Source organism: Lagenorhynchus albirostris, chromosome 11, assembly GCF_949774975.1.
Source record: "Lagenorhynchus albirostris chromosome 11, mLagAlb1.1, whole genome shotgun sequence".
In the NCBI taxonomy this organism is placed as follows: domain Eukaryota; kingdom Metazoa; phylum Chordata; class Mammalia; order Artiodactyla; family Delphinidae; genus Lagenorhynchus; species Lagenorhynchus albirostris.
In genome coordinates, this window is record NC_083105.1 from 12,276,517 (window position 1) to 12,297,686 (window position 21,170).

The window sequence follows — 21,170 nt, forward strand, 5'->3', positions numbered from 1 at the left end:
TGAGTTACTTTATAAAGTGGTTGAATTCATTCCTATTCAATATAGGTCATTTCAGTATATTGGCCAAACTTGAGAACCCGTTCTCTACCAAGTCTGTGTCAGGTATATATTTGCTCAAAGATATTTTATCTTTATGTCTAATCACATCAATTTCTGTGCATTACATTGAACACTAATTTCCCATGTTTTCTTTTTTATTAACTAAACCACCTGTTTACATGGAAGATGGCAAGGAATAAGTCCAGTATTTTATGAGGAATGGCCTAAAATTGCTTTTCAGCTTAGTAAACTAATTTTATCATTAATCATTGTGTTCTAGCCTCCTTGTGGCATTTGATATAGGGAATATTGGAATTCTTCTAGAATTTGGGTGAATATTCCCAGTGAGTGATACAGCTTAGCATAAAACGTATTCCTTTTTAATGCCACCACTCTTCTCTATAGAAGAAATATTTTTCAGTCATTGCCTATATCCCCTTACTGAAATAGTTGAAGGCTAATTAATCACCACTTGGCATCAGTGCTTTGCATTTTATCAGCCTTCGCATTATGAACAAGTCTCTTTTTTACTAAAATGCAATTGAGAGACAGATTACTGTCTAATATCATACTTTAACTGCAGTTGGAGACTGTGAAAATGGACAGAATTCAGCTACCTGAACCTCACGGATGAGTTTAATTTGCCTGTTGTATAATACAAGGGCACAGCATAATAGGGGCATTGCAAAGTGTGATCATACTATCCAGTAAATACAACAAAATGTCACTGGGAGTAGAATTCAGAAACTTTCCAACTACATATAAAAAATAAGTTATTTTCATATTCAAGTTAAAAATATAATTTGATAACCTCACTTGCTAGTTTGTTTATTGTAACAGAGAAGGTAGTGGTGAAAATTTCCAGCTTGTTTAGGTGAATAAATGATAAATAGATCTTCTAATTTTACATAACCAAATCTTGATTTAACGAATATGAATAAGGAAGTCGTCTTTTTTCTCTACTGCTATTCCATATCTTTTGGTCCCAAAATAATGTTTTGGGGAAGTTATATGCACAAAATACCTCAAAAAGTTTGAAATCTATATTTTAATTATAATAGTTTAGTGTTGCTTAGGATTAAAAAAAGTCATGTATTTTGTTTGTTCAATACAAATTCATTTTCTAAACAGAGAGTAAACACTTCTATTCCTAATCAGCTACCTTCTCAATTTTATTCATTTAAATAAAACAGGTCATGCCCAGAACCTCAGTTATCAGTTGAATTTTTCAGAATTCCATGAATATTCTTATGGTCAAAAAAGAACCCTTAAAGTCTTCCAATTACTCCTCCCACTCTGGATTATATTGTTACTATCTGGGATCCCCACTGCACCTTTCAATTCTTGGACCTTGGACCAATCACCTTAACCTTTAGCTCATTACCTCTGCTTGTGAAAGCAATGCATTGTGGGTATTTTTGGTTGTGTTTTGTTTTGTTTTTTTTTAATTACATTTCTCTGTTTACTTTGGTCAGAATTGATTGACTTGTTTTTCTGAGGTGTTGCATTGGTTCTTAAAATGCTGAATAATAATACTTTGCATGCTTGTGTGATCAGCCAAATCTTATCGCATGTCTAATGTGCAGGGTAAAAAAGCAGGTGATGTATGGATATCAGGAAAAAAATTACATGTTACTATGAAACTGATAACAAAATACTAAACATAATTTTGAAACATACTTTGCATACAGGTCCTGCCCTAGTGGAATTCTTTGGGTTCTTTTTCATGTTAACCCCTCTCTACACAACCCCTGCCCACCCCCACCCCCACCCCCTCACACACACACATACACATACACATACACACACCCCTTTTGGAGCTCTTTAAAGAAAAACTTCCTCTTAGGACAAACTTATTTTTTAAAAAATACTCCAGATATGAAAAGTTGGTGTTTCCAATCCAGCAGATTTTCGATAGCTGTATTAGGCCCTCTGGGAATACACTTTATTTTTTTCATCCTACTTTAATTACCAAATTGGCAGGTGGTTCCTTCCAGGGTTTCCTTCCTCCCCTGCCATGCCTGTCCCGGAGCTGCCGAGAGAGCTTGTGCCCCTGTGCTCCTCCTGGCTGACTGACCCCGGCCCCAAGCCCAGGGTCCGTATTCATACATCACCTGCCCGTGTAGAGCGCATGTGCATGCTGCCGTCCTCAATAACCGGAATGTGTTTCTGTTCTTTTGTTTTTTTGTTTTTGTTTTTGTGTGGATTTTCTGCAGTGTGGTTTACCAGGACGGATTTTACGGTGCTGACCTCTATGTAAGTACACACACCGGGGCCTTCTCGACCCCATCCCCTGACGAGCCAGCCTTTTTTTTCTGTTTCTTTGGTTTGGTTTGGTTTTTTTTTCTTTTTTTAATATAATTTAATTTTTATTTTCATTTTCCTTGTGGATATATATATATATATATTTATATATTTAAGAATGCAAGCATGCTTCTCTGCCACTGCGCTTGCCCCTGGGTGCAAAAACTAAGCCTTTGGGTTTCCTGATCATTGCTAGAGTCAGTCTACTGGACATATTCTTTTCCCTTCCCTACACCCACATATGTTCTGTGTATCACAAATATACTTGCGAGATGATCAGCAGGTTTAAAGTCTTTTCTTACTGTCGTCTCATGTGCATACATAAATAACAGGACTAGCTTAGCCTGAAACCAACTCTTTCCCTTTTCTGCTTTTCTTCTCATTTCACATCCCTCTTTAGATCATTAGAGCTTTGATTTATGTAGATGGCAGGAAGCTTTCTGAAATGTGTGTTTTCCTGTTTCACATACTTGGAGAGAGCATTGTCTTGTGAAAGTGAAATAAGGAACTGATGCCAGTGAAGGGTGGGTAGGAATAAGAGAAAACCACATACTCAGTGCATAAGGCTTTTCTGTATCAGAAGGTCCACAGCCAGTGGGGCTTTTTTCTTAACAGCCATCTAGAGGGAAACAAGGGGCATCATTAGCAACCTAGACTCTTTTACAAACATTTGACCATTGTACAAGATTTGTTGATTCGACCAGCCATGCTAACATCTTTATTACCATCCATTATTTAAACAGTCTAGCTATAGCTCAAGTTCCATGATTGGTGGTCACATATTATTTAAAATATGGACAAAGTGATCTAACTGACAAAAAGAGTCACGTTTTTGAGTTTTGCAAGTCTTTTATTAGGACCTCTCTCCAAAGATCTTTTTCTGAATGCAAGCTTGGTCTAACCACCCACATTGTTAAGACACAATTTCCTGAGAAAAACTTGTCAGCATGAGATGATTCCTTGGGCATAGGGTAGAATTGTCTGGAAATGCCTTCTCCACCCTAACCTCCCCAGAGTCAATAAGGGTACCTTTTTAATGAACTGTTTCCACAGTCTGCCAGAGATTCTCAGCAATCTGAAAACGTTAATGAACTTTCAGAATGCACTTGGAGGCCCTCTGTGTTGCAGGAACTAGAGAAAGGATAGAGCAGCCCTCTGAGATTCGGTGGGTGAGTTGTACACACCTGGCCTGTTTAGAGCAGGCCTTCAAAGAACGCTTTAATTTTTTTTTTTTTTTTTTTCCGGTACGTGGGCCTCTCACTGTTGTGGCCTCTCCCGCTGCGGAGCACAGGCTCCGGATGCGCAGGCTCAGCGGCCATGGCTTATGGGCCCAGCCTCTCCGCGGCACGTGGGATCTTCCTGGACCAGGGCACGAACCCGTGTCCCCTGCATCGGCAGGCGGACTCTCAACCACTGCGCCACCAGGGAAGCCCCAAAGTACACTTTAATTTAACACATGCTTGAAGGAACCTTAGCCATGATTTGGTCCAGCGCTCTCACTTTGTAGATATGTTTCTTAGAGAGATTGTGACTTACCCAGATTACCTAAATTATTTGTTTAGCCAAACATAAAACCCAAATAATCCATATTTCATTAACTCTCTTAGTACTTTAATTAAAATCCACAACTTTCCTCCAGTGGTTTTCAAGAAGTAATGAAAGATCTTTTTTTCTTGTGCTCACCGTGAAACCTGAGGGTTGGGAAACTATATCCTACTTTTACACCAAAGTGCACTTTTCTAAATATACGTATTTATATATGCTCTTAGCGTGTACATTCTCCCATATACATTAGTATCCATAGTCTCATGACACTCATCTTTATGTTATTTAAGTTGTTTTCTTGAAATCTGGTCTATTAGAGTACACTTCCACTTGAATTATTTCTGAAGTCAGGTTTTTTTCTCAAATATCTTCCTTATTTGGGTATTTCTTAAGTGTGGCCTACTTCTACCTTATTAAGTCAACCAACCAAATATTTGTTTACAGTTCTCTCACTTCCTTAGTTTACAGTATATGATTTTATTAAGAGAGAGATGGTTTTTCTGTAGTCGTTGAGAAAATACTCTTGAATCTTACCGACTGGATCACCTTATCAAGCTGAACAGAAGTAGTTCAGTGACCTTGCCGAAACATTTTTTTGACCAGTGGCCCCTTGTTGATGAAAAGACTGAATAGTAATGGTATTTTTAGTTCTTGTCTTAAAGCAGTTACTTGGAGGAAAAAGTAGTGCTGAAATAATACCCGAACTCAAGAATGAAAAACAAGAATACGTGAGGAGGGAACTGTTGAGTGAGGCCTAGTGTCATTTTTAATACCGCTTTTAAAACTTCATATTCCATGTTCCACAAACAAACAACAAAAACCTCTATCATTTTACCTTGAGTTTGTTTCTCTTTCTCTCTGTACATTTTCCCTTATGTGGAAATCTATCAATATGCATTTAGTTCTCGTTTCCTCAGAAAAGAAAGAGAGGAGGGTTTATCTAGTATAAAAAGTGCCCTGAACCCAAGCTTGAAGAGACAACATGAGGGAAAAGAGTTTAAGTTACTGGTTTTATTTAAGTTATATTAATTTAGGCTATTAACCGTGAAGGTTGTTTGTTTTGTTTTGATTATCTCTTTCCCTGTTCTGCTCTTAGGCCGTAATCCCTGCTAGCCATTTTCTTCCTCGCTGTGTCTTTTGTGACACATTCCTCTCAGGAGAACTGATCTAGCAATTGTGCCCATGATTTGTAAAGAGATTCGCCTTGCTGACTTGGGAGTGTAGCAGATAGATTATGTGTCTGCCCGCCCCGTCTTTTTTTCATCAGTAGAAAAGACATCATTCACCCTAATTCACTTTTTTAATGGGATAACAAACTGCTCCTAATTCTCATCCTGTGAAAAGCATGCTTGCATCCAAAGGAAAGAAAAGGCTGGTGGGCCCCTTAGCGGGCTTTTTTGTATGATTGTTTTCCTTCCACAGCTGTGTTTTTTGAACTGCTCTTCCTGTGTTCTGTTATAGAATAGTCTTACAGGAACCAATCATTAGCGCTAAAATACCTCAGGTAGGAGTGCCAGTGTGACCTGCCAATCAATCAGATTGTGGATTGCAGTGAAAAAATTGAATTATACTAACCATTCCAGCTCCACGTTAGAGATGGGAACAGAGGCTTTTTTGGACAAGCAAGACTTGTGAGCGTGTGATCTAAGCCCTGCTACCTCAGCAGTGCACCCAGTCGAGTTCCTTACAAGAGGGCACGTCCTCCAAAATTCAGTGCTCCTGTCCCATTGCCACACATCCGCCCCAGGTGTGTTATACGCACTGTCCCGTCACTGCCACCTCTTTTAGTTTGTCAATCACATTTATCCATGGTGTTTAAACTGGTCTTCTATATTTGGAGAGCTTAGAAATTTGGGACATTTTCTCACTACTGTGAAAGAAATGAGAAAAGGGAGAAGGTAGAATCCATCTAAACAGGACTCTGAATCTCGAATTGGACCCTGTCGTGAAATCATAGTAGTAATTGGGCTGTGCTGCTACGTAAGTTTGAAGTTGTCTTAAAAATCTAGACTTAAAATTGAAACATGTATTTCCCTTGCCCTCTTTTCCTTTCACCTTAAAACTAGATTAGTGAGTGCATTTGGATAAGGATGCACTGTTAGATTTGCTGAGAGCTGGGTGCTAGGAAAAAGAAAACAATAGACAGCTTTTCACAATTCAGTTAGTTTATTTATGTGGCTACCCAGCAAGCTGTGGGAAATGAACTGATTCGGGGAGGCGTGGAATAGTAGTGTTCGACAAGGTTAGTTAATTAAACATCATCTCTCATCCATCATAAAAGTAGTAAGTGGAAGATACCAAGTTGGTCATAAAAATTTCTTTCCTTAACCCCAATTTTAATAAGATAAATTTAAAAGATTTTCCTTAAAAATTTTTCCTATCTACTCTTCCAAGTAGGTAGGTCTCTCAATCAAAAGCAGTAACAATATTATCATTATTATGAGTTTTGTATTCACATCTGCGTTACTCACATTTAATGAAAGGTGCCATATTGCCACGGAAGAACTCTGTTCTCCTAACGAGCCCTCCTCATACAAGTTCAGTCTAGAGCAGTGCATCTCAGCCGGAGAGGGGAGGAGGGGAGGGGAAGGAGGGAGTTAGAATCGTGTAGAGACAAAGTGATTCCCAGAGGCACAGCCTTAGACCCAAGCTAGCTGGACTGGATCTCTGCTCTGCTGTAGTGATTTGAAGCATCACACCTGCCATTCTCCCCGCCCACCCCCCCCCACCCCCCACTCCCCTTGCTCTATAAATCTATACATCACATGTAGGGAACAAGCTTTCATTTTGTCTGCTGGTCTTGAAGTACACATTCTTCTCCTCAGTGTCACATTAATGTCATTGTCTTCCAGGTAGAAAGAAGGTGTCTTGACATCACATGCTCACCAAAGTCCTGTTTTATTGTAAATCCTAAAACAAAAAAGTAATAATAAAATTAATGGCCAGGTGAAAATCAAGACAAGGGAGGATTAAACTTGAATAGGCAGGGAAAGGTCAGGTGTAAGAGGGAGGATACGTAGAACCCTTCCATTTTGTTCTAGTTAAAACACAGCTACAGAGCTGTGCAGAAGAATCATGTGGTCAGCGTGGCAATGCTGTAAAGTTCACTAGACAATAAAATTGGTTCAGAGTGGAGTAGAAAATCCCTAGGAGGTGACATTGAGTAATGCAAAAGTGAGACTTTAACAACAACAAAAGGATCTTAAAGGTAACAGCATTTTCCTTTGAAAAAGCTGGAAGTTGAAGGCAGGGATGTGTTATGGATATGAGAAAGGATAGCACACAGGAAATACTTTGGAAGAGCACTGGATCAGAATGTATGGGTGTTGACAGAGGGCAAGCATACAGGTGAGCACTGCGGGTCAGAACTGAATCAGGAAGGTTGAATTGGGGAGTGATATAGCATTGGGCTGTCCCAGTTGGGAGCGCTAGGAATCATTCAGAATGAATTACAAAGGAATAAGAAAGTAATTATTTTTAAAGGGGCTTGTGGATATTTGGACCAGGCTTAGCCATGCCAAATTTATCCAGCTGTCAGGTTCCAAAAAGCTGTCCGTGTGTGCCCTCTGACATTAGGGTGTGCTGTGGCCATGCTAATCCCCATTTTTTGTTTTATTTCAAATCACACACAGATAGAATCTGCAAACTGCTTCAGATCAAACAGGTCTGATTGTGTGTAAATACATATGTCCTTTTTAATTTTTATTATTAATGGTTGCTTCAGTTTTGCATCGGTGCATGGTTAAAAGCAATACACATCAGCTATCTCATGACTTCATATCTCCAAATGAATTATTTCTCCTCTTTTTTTGTTTGTTTGTTTGTGCAGTCAGCTGAAGAAATGTTAACATCTCACTCTAAATCTCTCAGTGGAGTCTCTGTTCCCTTCTCTGATATAACAGATGGGTTACTGCTTGTTATAATTATTAACATTGTGGTGTGGGCCAGGGCTAGGGTGGGCAAGATTGACTCTTCTTTGGGCTGGGGAGGGGCCAGTCGTTAGGGTCTGGAATGTTAACTCAAGTGGTGACTGACTGTTTCCGTAATACCAGGTCGTTGTGGCTGCACGCTCTAGTAATTGAGGCTGTGTACTTCACCGAGCTTGTGGTAGAGCCTAGGGCAAACCGCTGTCCCAAGAGAATGCTGGGATAGATAGAGTTAGCCAATCTGAGTCTGAACGTGGTGATTTTGCTGGTTGTTCTAGCTCCAGATGTTGGCATGCTTAGTTCTTAATGTGATTAATAAATGTGGCGCCATACCCCTCCCCACGCCTGAACCCTGTCTCTCCTACCCCTCCCCCACCCTTGTTCTTTTTGAAAAACTTAAGAAACAGCAATGAAACCCTTGGTGTTTCAAACTGCACTTTGTTCTCATGTTCCATAAACAACTTCAGATTTGCTAATAGAAGTGAAAGTTGAAAAACAGTTTCTCAGCCTGGATACTTTATGCATTCCAAAATCCAGAATAGAAATAAATATATCTGAATGTTCATTGGCTTATATTATGGTGAGATGTTTTGTTGAATAACCGGTTTAAAGCACCAGCAGAAATACTTTGGACTAAGAATACAGCTAAGAGGAGGAATCCATGACATACAACTTAATTTTTCTAATTTTGGGGTAGTCATCAATGAATTAGCAAATCAGTTTATTGCGATATTACCTGCCCATCCTAAACACAGACCCCTCCCCTTTAAAGGCCCTCTCTGTAGCACCATTATCATAAAGTAATCAGAAGAGTAGATATGTGGAAATATTATCTGCTTTTCTAAAAAATTAATGTAGTTTTTCTTAAAATTCTGTTGATATTCTCCTTGAGGCTTTTGTTGTCAGTAAGATATTTGCATCCCTGTCGTGTGTTCCTGAATTTGAATAGCGGAGAACCTCATCAAATTCAGGCTCCAGAGTCAGAGTTCACTCATAACAGAAGGAAAGGGCTGCAGATAGATTATCTTCGTTTCCTTCTGGCTTGGAGGGAGCCTTCTCTTCCACAGCCTGATCCATTTAAAATTGTCTTGATTAATAATAACATTACCCCCAAACCATTGAGGTTCCGATGGCTTCTTGCAGGTTGAGGAAGCTGAGGGGAAATGGCTATCAGTAACCTCATTCAGAATCTCCTTTTTTCCCCATGATTAGTCCAATACAGCTCAAATTTCATGATTTAATACAACCCCCAGCATCTCTGACACACCGAGACTTAACTGAGAGTCTAGTTAGTACTTTTATGAGAATGCATACCTCTTTCCCATGGCATAGAACTTCAGTTTTTAAATGTTTTACTCAGAAAGATATAAATTAGGCTTTAATTGCTTTTATTACCTTAATTTTTTCAATTTTTAGAGATTATTTTGGATTTTGAAGGAATGCTAAAGAGAGAAACCTCATGATGCTTGTTTGCCACATTATCCTCATTTACAAAGAAGTTTTACTAAACATGGCCCCTCTGTAAACTTCACACTAGCAAACTTGAATTCTAAACTAGTGGAATCATCTCTAGTGATACCAAAAAATTGAGCCTTCAAGGTTCATATAAAGCTTAAAATTTCAACTATGATGATTAGTATGTTGTTTTGTTTAACAATCCTTTTACTGTTTCATATTTTCTTTAGAAGTTTAAAAGGTAAAGAGACACTTGAGTTAGTTTATACATAAATGTATATGCTTATGTGTGTATGTATGGCAGTGTGTATGTTGCAGCCTGGATGTACGGCTTTGCCCAGATCAGTCTGGCCTGCCTGTTCCCATAGACCTGGCTAGAATTCAGAGGAAGCCTGTGGATCACAGATAGCCCCCGAGGGTACTTCCTGCCACGGCCCTATCCATTACCATCTCATTGCCAGTGTTTGGTAATACTAATCAGAGTTTTCTTATTTATAGGAATATCTATGGAAAGATTTATAATTGAGAAAACAATGCTTACTTTTCCAAGTCATTCACTTGAAGAACAAAGAAGGAATAGTACAAAACCACTGAAAGCCAATCAGAGACTTTTTTTTCGTGTATATTTGAAGCTGCTTCTGATGAATTTAAGGAGCATAAATTTAAAGAGCAGGAGTAAGCTTTCCCCCATGGTGCAGTGTCTTCAGTTAGAGAAAGCATAAATTATATAAGAAGTAAGCAAAAAGCTGTAGGAACCTCTAAGCAGAAATCACAGGTATTTCCAGAATAAGATTTGAACAGAAATAAAAGCAAGCTAGAAGCTTCCCTGTCAGATGGCTAAGAAGACAAGGGTCCCATTAGAAGATGGTTGTTTTCAGTCCTAAGAAATGATACAGAAGTAAATTTGAAATTCTTTTGTAGGTTTAGCAAAAACTGAACATTGAAGGAATAGAAAGCAGAAAGTACAGGCCAGAAAGCTTCAGATGTCCATGAGAAAAGGACACAGTAATCTACAGAAACGAAACATGCTGTGCTCGCTGCTGAGGTGCCGTCCAAATGGACATAGCTGTATTTACCTATATTTGATGGGGAAATGGCAGTAATAAAAGTACACACCTGGGGCTTCCCTGGTGGCGCAGTGGTTGAGAGTCTGCCTGCCGATGCAGGGGACACGGGTTCGTGCCCCGGTCTGGGAGGATCCCACATGCCGCGGAGCGGCTGGGCCCGTGAGCCATGGCCACTGAGCCTGCGCGTCTGGAGCCTGTGCTCCACAACGGGAGAGGCCACAGCAGTGAGAGGCCTGCGTACTGCAAAAAAAAAAGTACACACCTGAATTAGGTTTAGGTAAAAATAGATGAATTCTAGAAAGGTAAAGAAGAAGAAGGAAAGGTAGAGCTTGCCACTTTTTCAAATAGCCTGTCTCGAGTGGCATTTGTTGTTGTGATTATCTTTGAAAACCTTCATGAAGTATTTCACCCTGACATTGAAAACCTTTTGAGTATTTGGTTCACCTAAACCGAGGTGAAATAGCAGGACAGGGGAGTTGAAACTGTCTAGGACTGAGAGGATATTTGAACCCTTGGAAGAAAAGCTCCAGAACCTGCTGTGAGATTAGGATGTAAGAAGTCCCAAAACCTTTTAGGGAAGAAAAATAAATGCAGTTAAATGCTTGGGCGGGTGGGCTTCCTGATCTGTTTGAACCTAGTCCAAGGGTCCACAGCCCTTTGTAATCTGATTTGCCTGAGTCTGAAGTATAGATTGGACTTGGCAAACTTTTTCTGTAGGGGGCCAAGTGGTAAAGATTTTCGGCTTCATAGGCCATATGGTCTCTGTCACAACTACTTTCAAAAACAGGAGGCCAACTGCATTGGTCCACAGATGGAGGTTTGCCAACCCCTGATCTACACTGGTTCTTCCTTCTAAATATCGCTTGATTATCTTAGCTTCTTGGCAAACGCACTAGGCCACATGGAGCATAGCACTGTATGGGGCCTTTCTTTATATACTGCAGTCTCTTAGCAATAGATCAATCCAAGTACGCATCAGAGAATCTGAAGTTAACACGTATAAATTTAATGTTTTAATCTATAATTTACATTTCCTGTCAGGTAAAGTTCTCCCAACTTCCTGTAAGTATTTTCCCTGTTGAAAGTTCCAACGAAGACAGACCCAAAATCATATCTTCATTTTGGGGAGGGGGGTGGGCAGCGGGGGGATAAATTAGGAGTTTGGAATTACAATAGACACACTATTATATATAAAAATAGATAACCAACAAGGTTCTAGTGTAGAGCACAGGGAACTATACTCAATATCTTGTAATATTCTATAATGGAAAAGAATCTAAAAAAGAATAAATATATATATATGTGTGTAACTGAATCACTTTACTGTACACCTGAAACTAACACAACATTGTAAATCAACTATATTTCAATAAAAAAATGTTTTAAATCATATCTTCATTTCTTAAATTTGAGAAGAGGTTCTCCAGTGTAGTTTATTTTTGTTACAAATTGCAAAGCAAATCCCTGCCTTGGGTGGAGCTTAATTGTACACTAAGGAGTAACATGCAGACTGATGCAGTTTGAAACATTCTCTCCCCACGGATGTGTCTGTGTTCGTGTCTGTGTCTGCGTCTGCGTCTGCGTCCATCTGCGTGTGGGCGGGGGTGTGCTCGCCTGCCCCCGGGGGAGAGGCATGTGTAAAGTCGGTTCTCCTCTCTCCTGTAGGGTGGATACGCAGCCTACAGATACGCACAGCCTGCTACTGCAACCGCTGCCACCGCCGCCGCCGCCGCCGCCGCCGCTTATAGCGACGGGTAGGTGCCAAGACGGGGGCGGGGAGCGCCAGGCCGCCCGCGCCACCCCCTTTCCTTCCCCACGCTGTTTCCATAAGGGCACTTAGCCCCCGGGACTGCCTGCTGAGCTGGGTTTTCCACAGGCCTTCGGCCTGGACTCTATCCTGCCAAAAACCCAACGGCGCACAGGCTCACACTCCTCCCCTCCCTCCCGCTTGTTCCTGTGTGTTTCTGGCTTTGACCCCAATTTCCCTCTTCCTCATCTCCAGTGCCCTTCTTTTCCATTTTATAGAAGTAATTCAGAAAATTTCAGTTGCTGCCTTTAGGAGTAGAACGGAGAGATTTTTTCCATTCTGCCAGTTTTCTAATAACATTCCAAGACCAAGTTACAAGTCCTTAGCACAGTGAAACCCCTTAATTTTTTTTTTTTTTAATCACTGTCTTTCCTTTATCTCCCTGATTGGATCTCTTTTTCCAGTTATGGCAGGGTGTACACGGCCGACCCCTACCATGCCCTCGCCCCTGCCGCTAGCTATGGAGTTGGCGCTGTGGTAAGTAGATGTGCCTTTTATTTTTTCAAACGTTTTACTTCTTCTGACTTTTACCTACAGACTACAGAAGATCTAAGGAGGTGATAATTCAGCCCTTCTTCCATTGCCAAAGTGTTAAAACCAATAGGACTGTCTGGAAATTTCATATCACTTCTGTGTGTGTGCTGGTGTGAGCCGCCTGGCCTGGTTAAGGACGGCAGAAAGGAATGAGCAGTGACAGTCTGCCCTGAGTAACGACATTATTCGGGAGGAAGGAAGGGAACAGGTTGCTGTTTTATAATGGCTCAGATGTTGGACGCACACCTGTGGCAGAGTTTTACCGATAGGTGTTCTCAAAGACTTGGGGCACAAGACTCTCCAGTTTTCACAGTAAACTTTTCAGAGAACTTAACCTGTCTGCTTCAAATGCAGATGCCAGAGGATGTCCCTGCTATTCCTAAGCCTTCCAGCAGCTAGTACTAAAAATGACCAAGCAAATGCCTTACAAAGATATTTTGTTACTAACATTTGTGGCAAAATATGGTATATTTCTTAGAAGTATACAAAAGTCATAGAGCTCATCTAGCATAATCCCCCTGTGCTCGCTTCAGCAGCACATATACTAAAATTGGAATGATACGGAGAAGATTAGCAGGGCCCCTGTGCAGGGATGACATGCAAATTCGTGAAGCGTTCCATATTTTTAAAATAAAAATCCCCCTGACCAAACTCGAATCCCCCCTGCAGTATTTTTGTGTTGGCCTGGACACCTCTGGGGCCAATGACGGGACCCACTGGATTCAGCAAAGACTGGCCAGTCCACGGTGACACCTCCTTGTGCCAGAAGTTCTCTACCATCCACAGTGTCACTGGCCAACGGCCCGGAAACACAGATGACCGTGTCTGAGAGGGAGGCAGAACAATGGTCACAGTTAAGACATAAAGGATGTGAGAGAGCCTGCCACTTCCCACACTAAATCTCTACTGATGAAGATCTGTGGAAGGAAGTAGTAGGGTTCTGTGGGGGTATGGGGGGTGGTGTTTAGAACTGAAGTAGAGACGTATGATATAAGGAAGTGATGGGAATTCCTGAGGTTTTATTTAGTGCCCAAGTGATATAAGTCCTGTACTAAAAGAATGACCCAAGGAGCGATATGTTCCTAGGGAACTTTTGATTGAAAAAGATAATTCATTAGATTATGATTAAAGAAAGGAAAGAAGCCCACTTAAAACCCCAGTTTTACATACCATATATATATATATATATATATATATATATATATATATATACACACACACACACACACAAAAGATATGTCAAGAAACAACCTGGTTGGTATTTTTTATAAATTACAGAGGAAATAGACTTTATTCGTTGAAAGATTAACTCAGGTTTAAATCCAGCACCATCTCAAACATGCGATGTGACAGAGATAGTGGTCAGAAGTAACGTGTTCTCCATTGTCAGGTAATGGGTAAGAAGGTAAGCTCAGCAGTCTGCTTTAGGTCACGCTTGTAATGAGGTCGTCAAGGTAGACAAGACCCATGCTTTTAAAAAATCAAACTATTTACAGACTTGGTTTTAAACTTCATTGAAGTGCTCCTCTGTGCTAACTCACGTAAATAATGAACCATCAGCATACTCTCCCCTTGAGAATATCAGGTCAGCAGTAAATGTTTGGGCTGTGGTCTGAGCATCTTAGAGGCAGAAGTTGGTTTCCTGACCTCATGCACTAGACAACATCTAACCAGTTGATTTGAAGCTTCTAAGGAAGCTGTTTTTCCAAATCCCTCCTCAGGACATGTCTTCTTTTGTAATGTTTCTCTCATCAACCTTTTAATATTTTTGTGTCTTTAATTACTACAGGCGAGTTTATACCGAGGTGGCTACAGCCGATTTGCCCCTTACTGAAGTGACGTGAGACCCCTGCAAGTGGGACAGCCCCCCAGTTCACGAGGCCTGGCTATTGCAATATTTACTAGTAGAGGAACTCTATAGCAAGATGAAGAGGAAAAACAAACAAACAAAAAACACAAAAAAAGAGAGAATACTTTTTTATACCTCACTATGTTCTTTGAATATGTATTTTTCCTTTAAATTTCTGCCTTTAATTCTTTTGTTCCAAAGATTGTGCATTTTTTTCTTTTTTTCTTTTTTTTTAACTGTGGTAAAAAAAAAAAAAATAACGCATTTCCATGTCTGTATGTCCGTGCTTAGCTTATTCTGTCAATCACGGAAGAGGCAGTCAATGAGGAAGGAGAGACATTAGGAGCTGATAAATGCGTCTGATCAGAAATCAGCAGACAGAATTACCAAAGTGTACCTGGTGCTGAGTGGCTGTGGGACAAGCAGAAGTGGAAGAGATCCCTCTGCAACAGGATATCCTTCTAGTCTTCTGAGTTTCTGGTCTTTGGCAGGCAATTCTGATTGGCTGTGGCTGGAATCCACATGCTAATAGACTATAGGAATGTGTGCTGGCAAAGCAGGAGAATCACTAAGACACTTTCCTCTCCTCTTCCCTCCTGTCTCCTCATTCTCTTTACAATCATCTTACACGCAAGGCCTGAGACAGTTGGCATCGTTTTTGGAATTATAGTATTAATATTTCCAGACATGTGCTCAGACTGTGGATAATAAACACCTCATTAGGAACCCAGTCTCGGAATGAACTCTGGAGTATGAAAAAGATCACTCTTTTCTTTCCTGTAAACCCTAGCATTCCTGCTGGGCTGCTTTTCCTTTCACTGAACCACAGCTTAGCTCATCTCTCCTTTTATTAACACCCTGCTCCCATGTCCTCGAGATTCAGGAATTTAGGACCCAGGGACAGAAGACTAAATAGCCAGTGGCCAGATGTCCCCGAGGCATCTGGGCAGGGCTTGAGGGCTAGAAGTACAGATTGTCACGCGCCAGTGAAGAGGGGGAGGGCAAGAAAAGGGGTGTCAGACGATGTCAGGTTAAGGCGCCCTGATATTCCCGATCTTTCTCTCGCATCAAAAAGTCAGTACAAAGTAGAAAACAGATAATAAAGGCTCTGGTGGCAAAAGATAAAGCCCCGAGCCCTAGACCAGCCGTCCCCGGAGGTCTCTGTGAGCAGGACATGTGAGGGCAGGCGAAGGCACTTCGTTCAAGCTCCAAAGCCATAGGACTCTTCATCCTCCAGAGCCTTTACGAGTCACTTCTGTCCACAGTCTGGAGCCCTCGTGGCCACTCCACCCAGCTTCTCACTATCCTCCAAAGACACCCAGCTGAGCACCTGGACCACTTGGTACTCATGAACACTATAGGACATGAAACAAGCCCCTGAGGCTGCTCCCCTCCCGTACAGGAATGAGGGTCTGAAATGGCCAGGATCTCATATGTTGCCAGGAGGAGTCATGTGGCCACCACAGTGAGTCACTGCTGTCACTACCTGGCTTCGACTTATCTGTCGTCAGACAGGGGAGAAAGTGTTTCTCTTCTAGCTCTTAGCTGTCAAAGGCAGGGGTCCTGCAGCATTTCCAAAATGAAGCCATTAGAAAATAGAAAAGCACGGTCCGTTTGGCTCCCTGGTCTATTCACATTGGTACTAGGGTGACCTTTCACCCAAGGGATAGCTGCTAAAGGGAGTAAGTAATTCAGAGACATGGAGCTTCTGGTTTGTTATGGGTTTGTTTTGGTTTGTTTGGTTTTTTTTTTACTCCTGCCTCCACCCGTGTTCTTGACTGATACTGATTCATGTCCCTGAATTAAAATGACTGACATATGACAGCATCAAACATTCTTTGTAAGGAGAGGGATCTGTGGGGGGGGACTGGCCTGTCGTGTATAATACATATCTTCTCCCCCTTCAGAATCCTCTCTCTCCTAATAACTGGGAGGGAGGCTTCCCTGAAACTAGGGGAGACATCAAGGAAGCTAGAGGCCTCGATGCAATTCTTACTGATTCTGGGGAGGAATGCACAGAATAGGGGACACCAGGCTGCCCAGTCCGTTGGCCATTGTTAAGGGTTCCCCTCCCCAAGCCAAAGTTTGGTTTGTTGCTGTTGAGACAATTTTTGTTGTGTGTGTATATAAATATTTTAGTTTGGGGTGTGGGAATGGGATGTGGGGCTTTCACAGGTCTAGGGAATGGGGGCAGGGAGGATTTTTTTCTTTCTTTTGCTTTTGTTTTGAGGGAGAGCATTTACTGAGTGAAGAAACTGAGAGAAATTTTGTGTCCTGTTCAAATAGGGACCATTCTCAGAAATGGCAAGCCACTGCTCAGTGGAGGCAAGGCCAAATTCTAAATGGTTGTATCCATAGCAGGGGAGGAAAATAGGGCAATGAGCTCAAGAATTTTCTATTCTTTTTTTCCAGAAAGAGGGAAAGATGATGGGAAAGGCAGAGGAGGCAGCTTCCACAGCCCTTTTACAAGAGGCAGAATCCTGAGGTTTGTGCATTTCAGTTCAGCTGGTTCTGGCTGAGGACTCCATAGGCAAGCTCTGTGTTTTCCAGCGGGCCTCTGCTGCATTTCCAGGGATGGTTTTAATACTGCTTCCTTCAGCTCCTTTTACTAAGACTAAACAGAGTTCTGCTTGTTATTAAAGGGCCTTTGGTTTTCAGTGTCATCACTGAGCATTGGGGCTCTCGAAGCATCAACTCCCCATCAGCTTTTGAACTTTGAGATCGCATACAGGCAACTTCATCAGAGGCAGGTTCCTCGAAGCATCAGTGCTTGTTTATTCCTGACTCTAGTTCCCACTGGACTAAGAAACTGAGTCAGAAGAGAGTATGGCATCTTGTAAGTTTGTTAGAGGATGCTGGTGAATAATTCCGGAAAACGTATCCATGCTGAATCAGTTGCGACAGCTTTACTGTAGGTCACGATGTGGACTTCTATACTAAGCATCTTACTCTTAGAAGCTGGGCTCCTTTCAGGAGCCCTCTAGTGACCACCTTTATCTGAATATCCCTCTTTCAGCCCAGAGAGCTGTCCTTAGAGCTTTTCCAGAATTCCTTATATTACATAGTTCAGCTCCCACTGACCGAGCTCAGCTGTTGTGATTCGTCACTTTTAAGGCTCTCAGTTTTTACAAAGCCCGCTGTCACCATCCTCCTTCAGCAGCCACAGCTGGAACTGAGCCGATATTATTCTTCCTTGAAAAAGAAGGGGACTGGAGCTCAGCTCTTAGTTTAAGGGGAGCTAGCGGAGCTCTATTCAGTAGAAATCAATGATAGCAGCTTTCTCTCAAAAGTGTGACTCCTCAGGGGCTGAACTGCTCTTAGTTTAGTTTCTACTTTCCTAGAGCTCTAGCAGATAAGTCGGTGAATCACTACCACCCTGTAACTAGTCACATAGCTTCCAGGTAGGAAGGAGGTGTAAACTCGGAATGGAAGCAACCCCAAGGATCTGCAGGAAGGGCTGGATGGCCTCCCTTCCTTCTGGCGGGAGGATGAGGCCAAGGGCGGGAAGCAAGGGACAGCCCAGAGGGCACTGTAAGGGAGGGTGGGGGGTGTCATTGGGACCGCCCCCTTTCCCCAAGCCCAGCCGCTTCTCGGCTGCTTGCAACCCCCTAGCACAGAAACAGTTGCAGAATCGCAGACTTGTTTCCCCCAGAAAATAGGAGGAAAGGGACTTTGGGGGGTGGGGAAGGGGTAGTGGTGTTTTAAAAGCATAAGTTACCTGTTTGCACTGTTTTAAGATAGGAAAAAAAATAGTGGGCAAGGTGAACATCCAACGTAAATTTGTGTGTCTTTATTTTGTCATGCTCTTGAAAATGTTTGACCGTTTGTAGTATCCACCAGTGAAACCTGATTCTCTGTTGCTTAAAACACGATTTTTTTGGAAATGTTACTGTCCGAAAGCCTCTTCCCTCCCTTTCCCCTTTGCTGTGTTCTTCCTTCATCCTCGCTTGACTGATCAACCAGGCAGTAGCCATCCAGGAGCTAGAGCGTGAAGCAGGGCCCTTCCCAAGTAGACTCTGGGTGTCCTAAGCCAGCATGTGCCCTCTGGTTTAGCGAGTGCCGTTGAGTCCCTGGCCCCCATCTTTAAAATAAGGCTTACAGACCAGGCTGCAGCAGGTTCTCAAATTCCCGAATCGGATGCACTAGGAAGGAGGGCGGAGGGGAGTCCTCGAATATGGCGGGTAGCCGCAGTAGCTGAGTTCTCCACGTTCCCGGAACTGTAGCCAGTTACAGATTACTCAGGAAAACGGTCGATCACTTCAGCCATGGTAGTGCTGGTTGGCAGGGCTTGGTAACGGAGAGAACTGCTCATTGGCCACAACTCAAACCTTGCCTTTAAGGGGATTGCCAGCCGGGGCCCCTCCGCCTGGGAGTGACACACGCGCCCGCCAGTGTGGCGAGGGCTCAGCTCACACCAGCCAGCAAAAAGGGAACAGCGATGCTCTTCTCTCCCCCCTACCACCCGCCCCTGTTACCAACGCCAGATTCCCAGGGGGTGCATATGTTTTTGAATTTTTTAAAAATGTTTTTTGGTTTGGTTTTTCCGGGGACTGATGAGTGCTTTAAGCAACGTCGATACCCCACCCAGAACCGCAGCTTTGTCCTTTCTTGTATTTTCTGTTCACAGTATTGCGTGTGTGTGTGCTTGTCCTGGCAGCTCATTTTGGCTGTATTATATATCGAGTGATGAATTGATCCTCCTTTTTTTTTCCCCCTAAGGGATATGAATTTTTTTTTCTTGTGTTATAATTCTGCTTGTGAATAGCTGGAGCAAACCTGGGGCTGACACACGTAAGCTAGGGCTGCACAGTGCTGAGAGAGCCAGGCGGGGTGGCTTGTCCCTGACAGGCTGACCCACCTGAGTCTCTGAGCTTTTCAGTCCAAATCTCTGCAAGGCTAAAAATGCCACCGAACCTCCCCTCTTGTCCCCGCTCCCCGTGGCAGGGACGAAACCATCCCTACATGCAACGTGCAGTTTCTCCGGCCCCCTCCCATTGCCATGGCAAAACAGGTACCTATGGGGCATGGGGGCATCACATGGGATGCTTGTATAATCGACCACCTCGCCTTTTCTCCCCACTCCCCACTCCCCCACCCCCAAATCTTTTCCTAGGACACCCGAGCTGCTTGCCCAGGGTCCTGTTTCCCTACAAACTCCAGAGAAGCACCCAGGGCTTTGTGACAGTCTCTAATTCCCTCCCCTTCTTGTTAAGAATCATATTGTATAGTAGCTTTCAGACCATACAGTATTCATTGGGTTACTCCTATTATTATCAAGTAGCTGGAATTGTGAAGGTCGGAGTAGTTAGATCTTTAGCTTTTATTCCTTATTTTTTTGTATTACTATCCATGTGTATAAATTATTGATCATGTTGCTGGCTTTTATAAACTCTAAGCGAAGGAGGAGCACTGCCTCTGCCTTTGCAAATGGTAATGAAGCACTGTTTTTAAATAAAAGGAGAAACACCATTCTTCGCCCTGGCCTGCGTGTGTTGATCCTCAACGACTTCTGTTGCCCCCCCCCCCCCGCCATGCTCCAAAGATAGAACTTGCATTTGACTTTTGTAAGATGGAAAAAAGAAGGCGGCAAACACGACGCTCCCTGAATGAGATGAGGGGAGAGGGAAACACAGGCCCAGGCTGGTGCCATGGGACCTGCCCTCCGGCTCCTCCAGTCTTGGCAGGAGCTGTCTTCCTGCTTCTGCCTCTGAAATCTTCCGCTTCACTTCTTCCCTTTTCCATCCTCTCCTGGTGTCCTCGCTGCCGCCCTCACCTGCCTCAGAAACTGCCCTCCAGTGGGCGCTTCCTGTCTGGCCACCTGTCACCTCTGTCACCTCTCCCCTGGCTCGGGCCACCACCCAGGCTCCCACACCTTTTCCTTCTGTATGGGGCCTGGGCCTTTTCCTCCTTCCCTGGGCTTCCTCAGCCACCCCTCCTGCACTGGTTTCTCTACCAGGAAGTCCCAAATCTCTGAAATTCCTCCTAAATCTGCAACTCCCTAACATCACTCAGATCGTCTCCTTTCCCGTTTCCGGGAGGAAATGGAGGCCACGGGATCTCCTTGATCTAGACACCTACTTGGACGCACACCCATCCTTTCCCGTCCTTCCTGTTTTACCGGGAGAGGCGTCTTCGGTCAGGCGCTGTCCCCACACGTCCGTCCTTTCCCACCTTCTCGGGGACTTTGCTCCATCGTCCCTCCCACAGGGAGGTCAACCTTTTCCCTCCTCTAGTCCCTGTGGCACTGAAACATGCAATGATTTTGCACGATCCCAGTCCTCTCCTTCATGACAAACTTCTGGAGTGAGTTTCTGCCGCCGACTCCAATTCCCTGCTCTTCACCTGCGGCCGGCTGGCCTCTCCCTCCAGGACCCTGAAGCCGCCCCCGCGTGACGCCAGCAGGTGGCGCCTTCCCCGGGGCGCTGACCTGACCTCCAGCGCCCGCGCAGCCGGGCACTCCCGAGACCCTTCGCCGCTGCCCCCGACACAGGCTGGCGCGTCTGCCCTGCTCTCCTGGCCTGGCCTCCCTCCTCCGTCTCTTCCCCAGCAGCGCACGCCCCGCCTGCTCTCGACAGCCACCCGCTACAGTAGCAGTTGGATCAGGACGTGCTTCTGTGCAAGGCGGCCCCCAGTCAATCCCCGTC

General features: G+C 43.4%; 1 protein-coding gene and 1 non-coding gene across 26 annotated transcripts in view; both read left to right on the forward strand.

The window, feature by feature from the left end:
- Positions 1 to 19,997, forward strand: part of RBFOX2 (RNA binding fox-1 homolog 2) — a 261,344-nt gene extending 241,347 nt beyond the window's left edge. For 12 of the 25 annotated variants that reach the window (XM_060164655.1, XM_060164656.1, XM_060164658.1 and 9 more), the window contains 5 exons: positions 2,256 to 2,295; positions 7,521 to 7,552; positions 12,002 to 12,090; positions 12,548 to 12,620; positions 14,467 to 19,997. In XM_060164655.1, the coding sequence (XP_060020638.1) occupies positions 2,256 to 2,295; positions 7,521 to 7,552; positions 12,002 to 12,090; positions 12,548 to 12,620; positions 14,467 to 14,521 (289 nt within the window). In that variant the 3' untranslated portion in view covers positions 14,522 to 19,997. The remainder of the gene's footprint in view (positions 1 to 2,255; positions 2,296 to 7,520; positions 7,553 to 12,001; positions 12,091 to 12,547; positions 12,621 to 14,466) is intronic. The other 13 variants (XM_060164660.1, XM_060164661.1, XM_060164662.1 and 10 more) reach the window with 2 other exon arrangements.
- Positions 13,198 to 13,304, forward strand: LOC132530155 (U6 spliceosomal RNA). The gene has a single exon (XR_009543709.1). It is a non-coding gene; the product is annotated as a U6 spliceosomal RNA (small nuclear RNA).
- Positions 19,998 to 21,170: the final 1,173 nt, after the last annotated feature.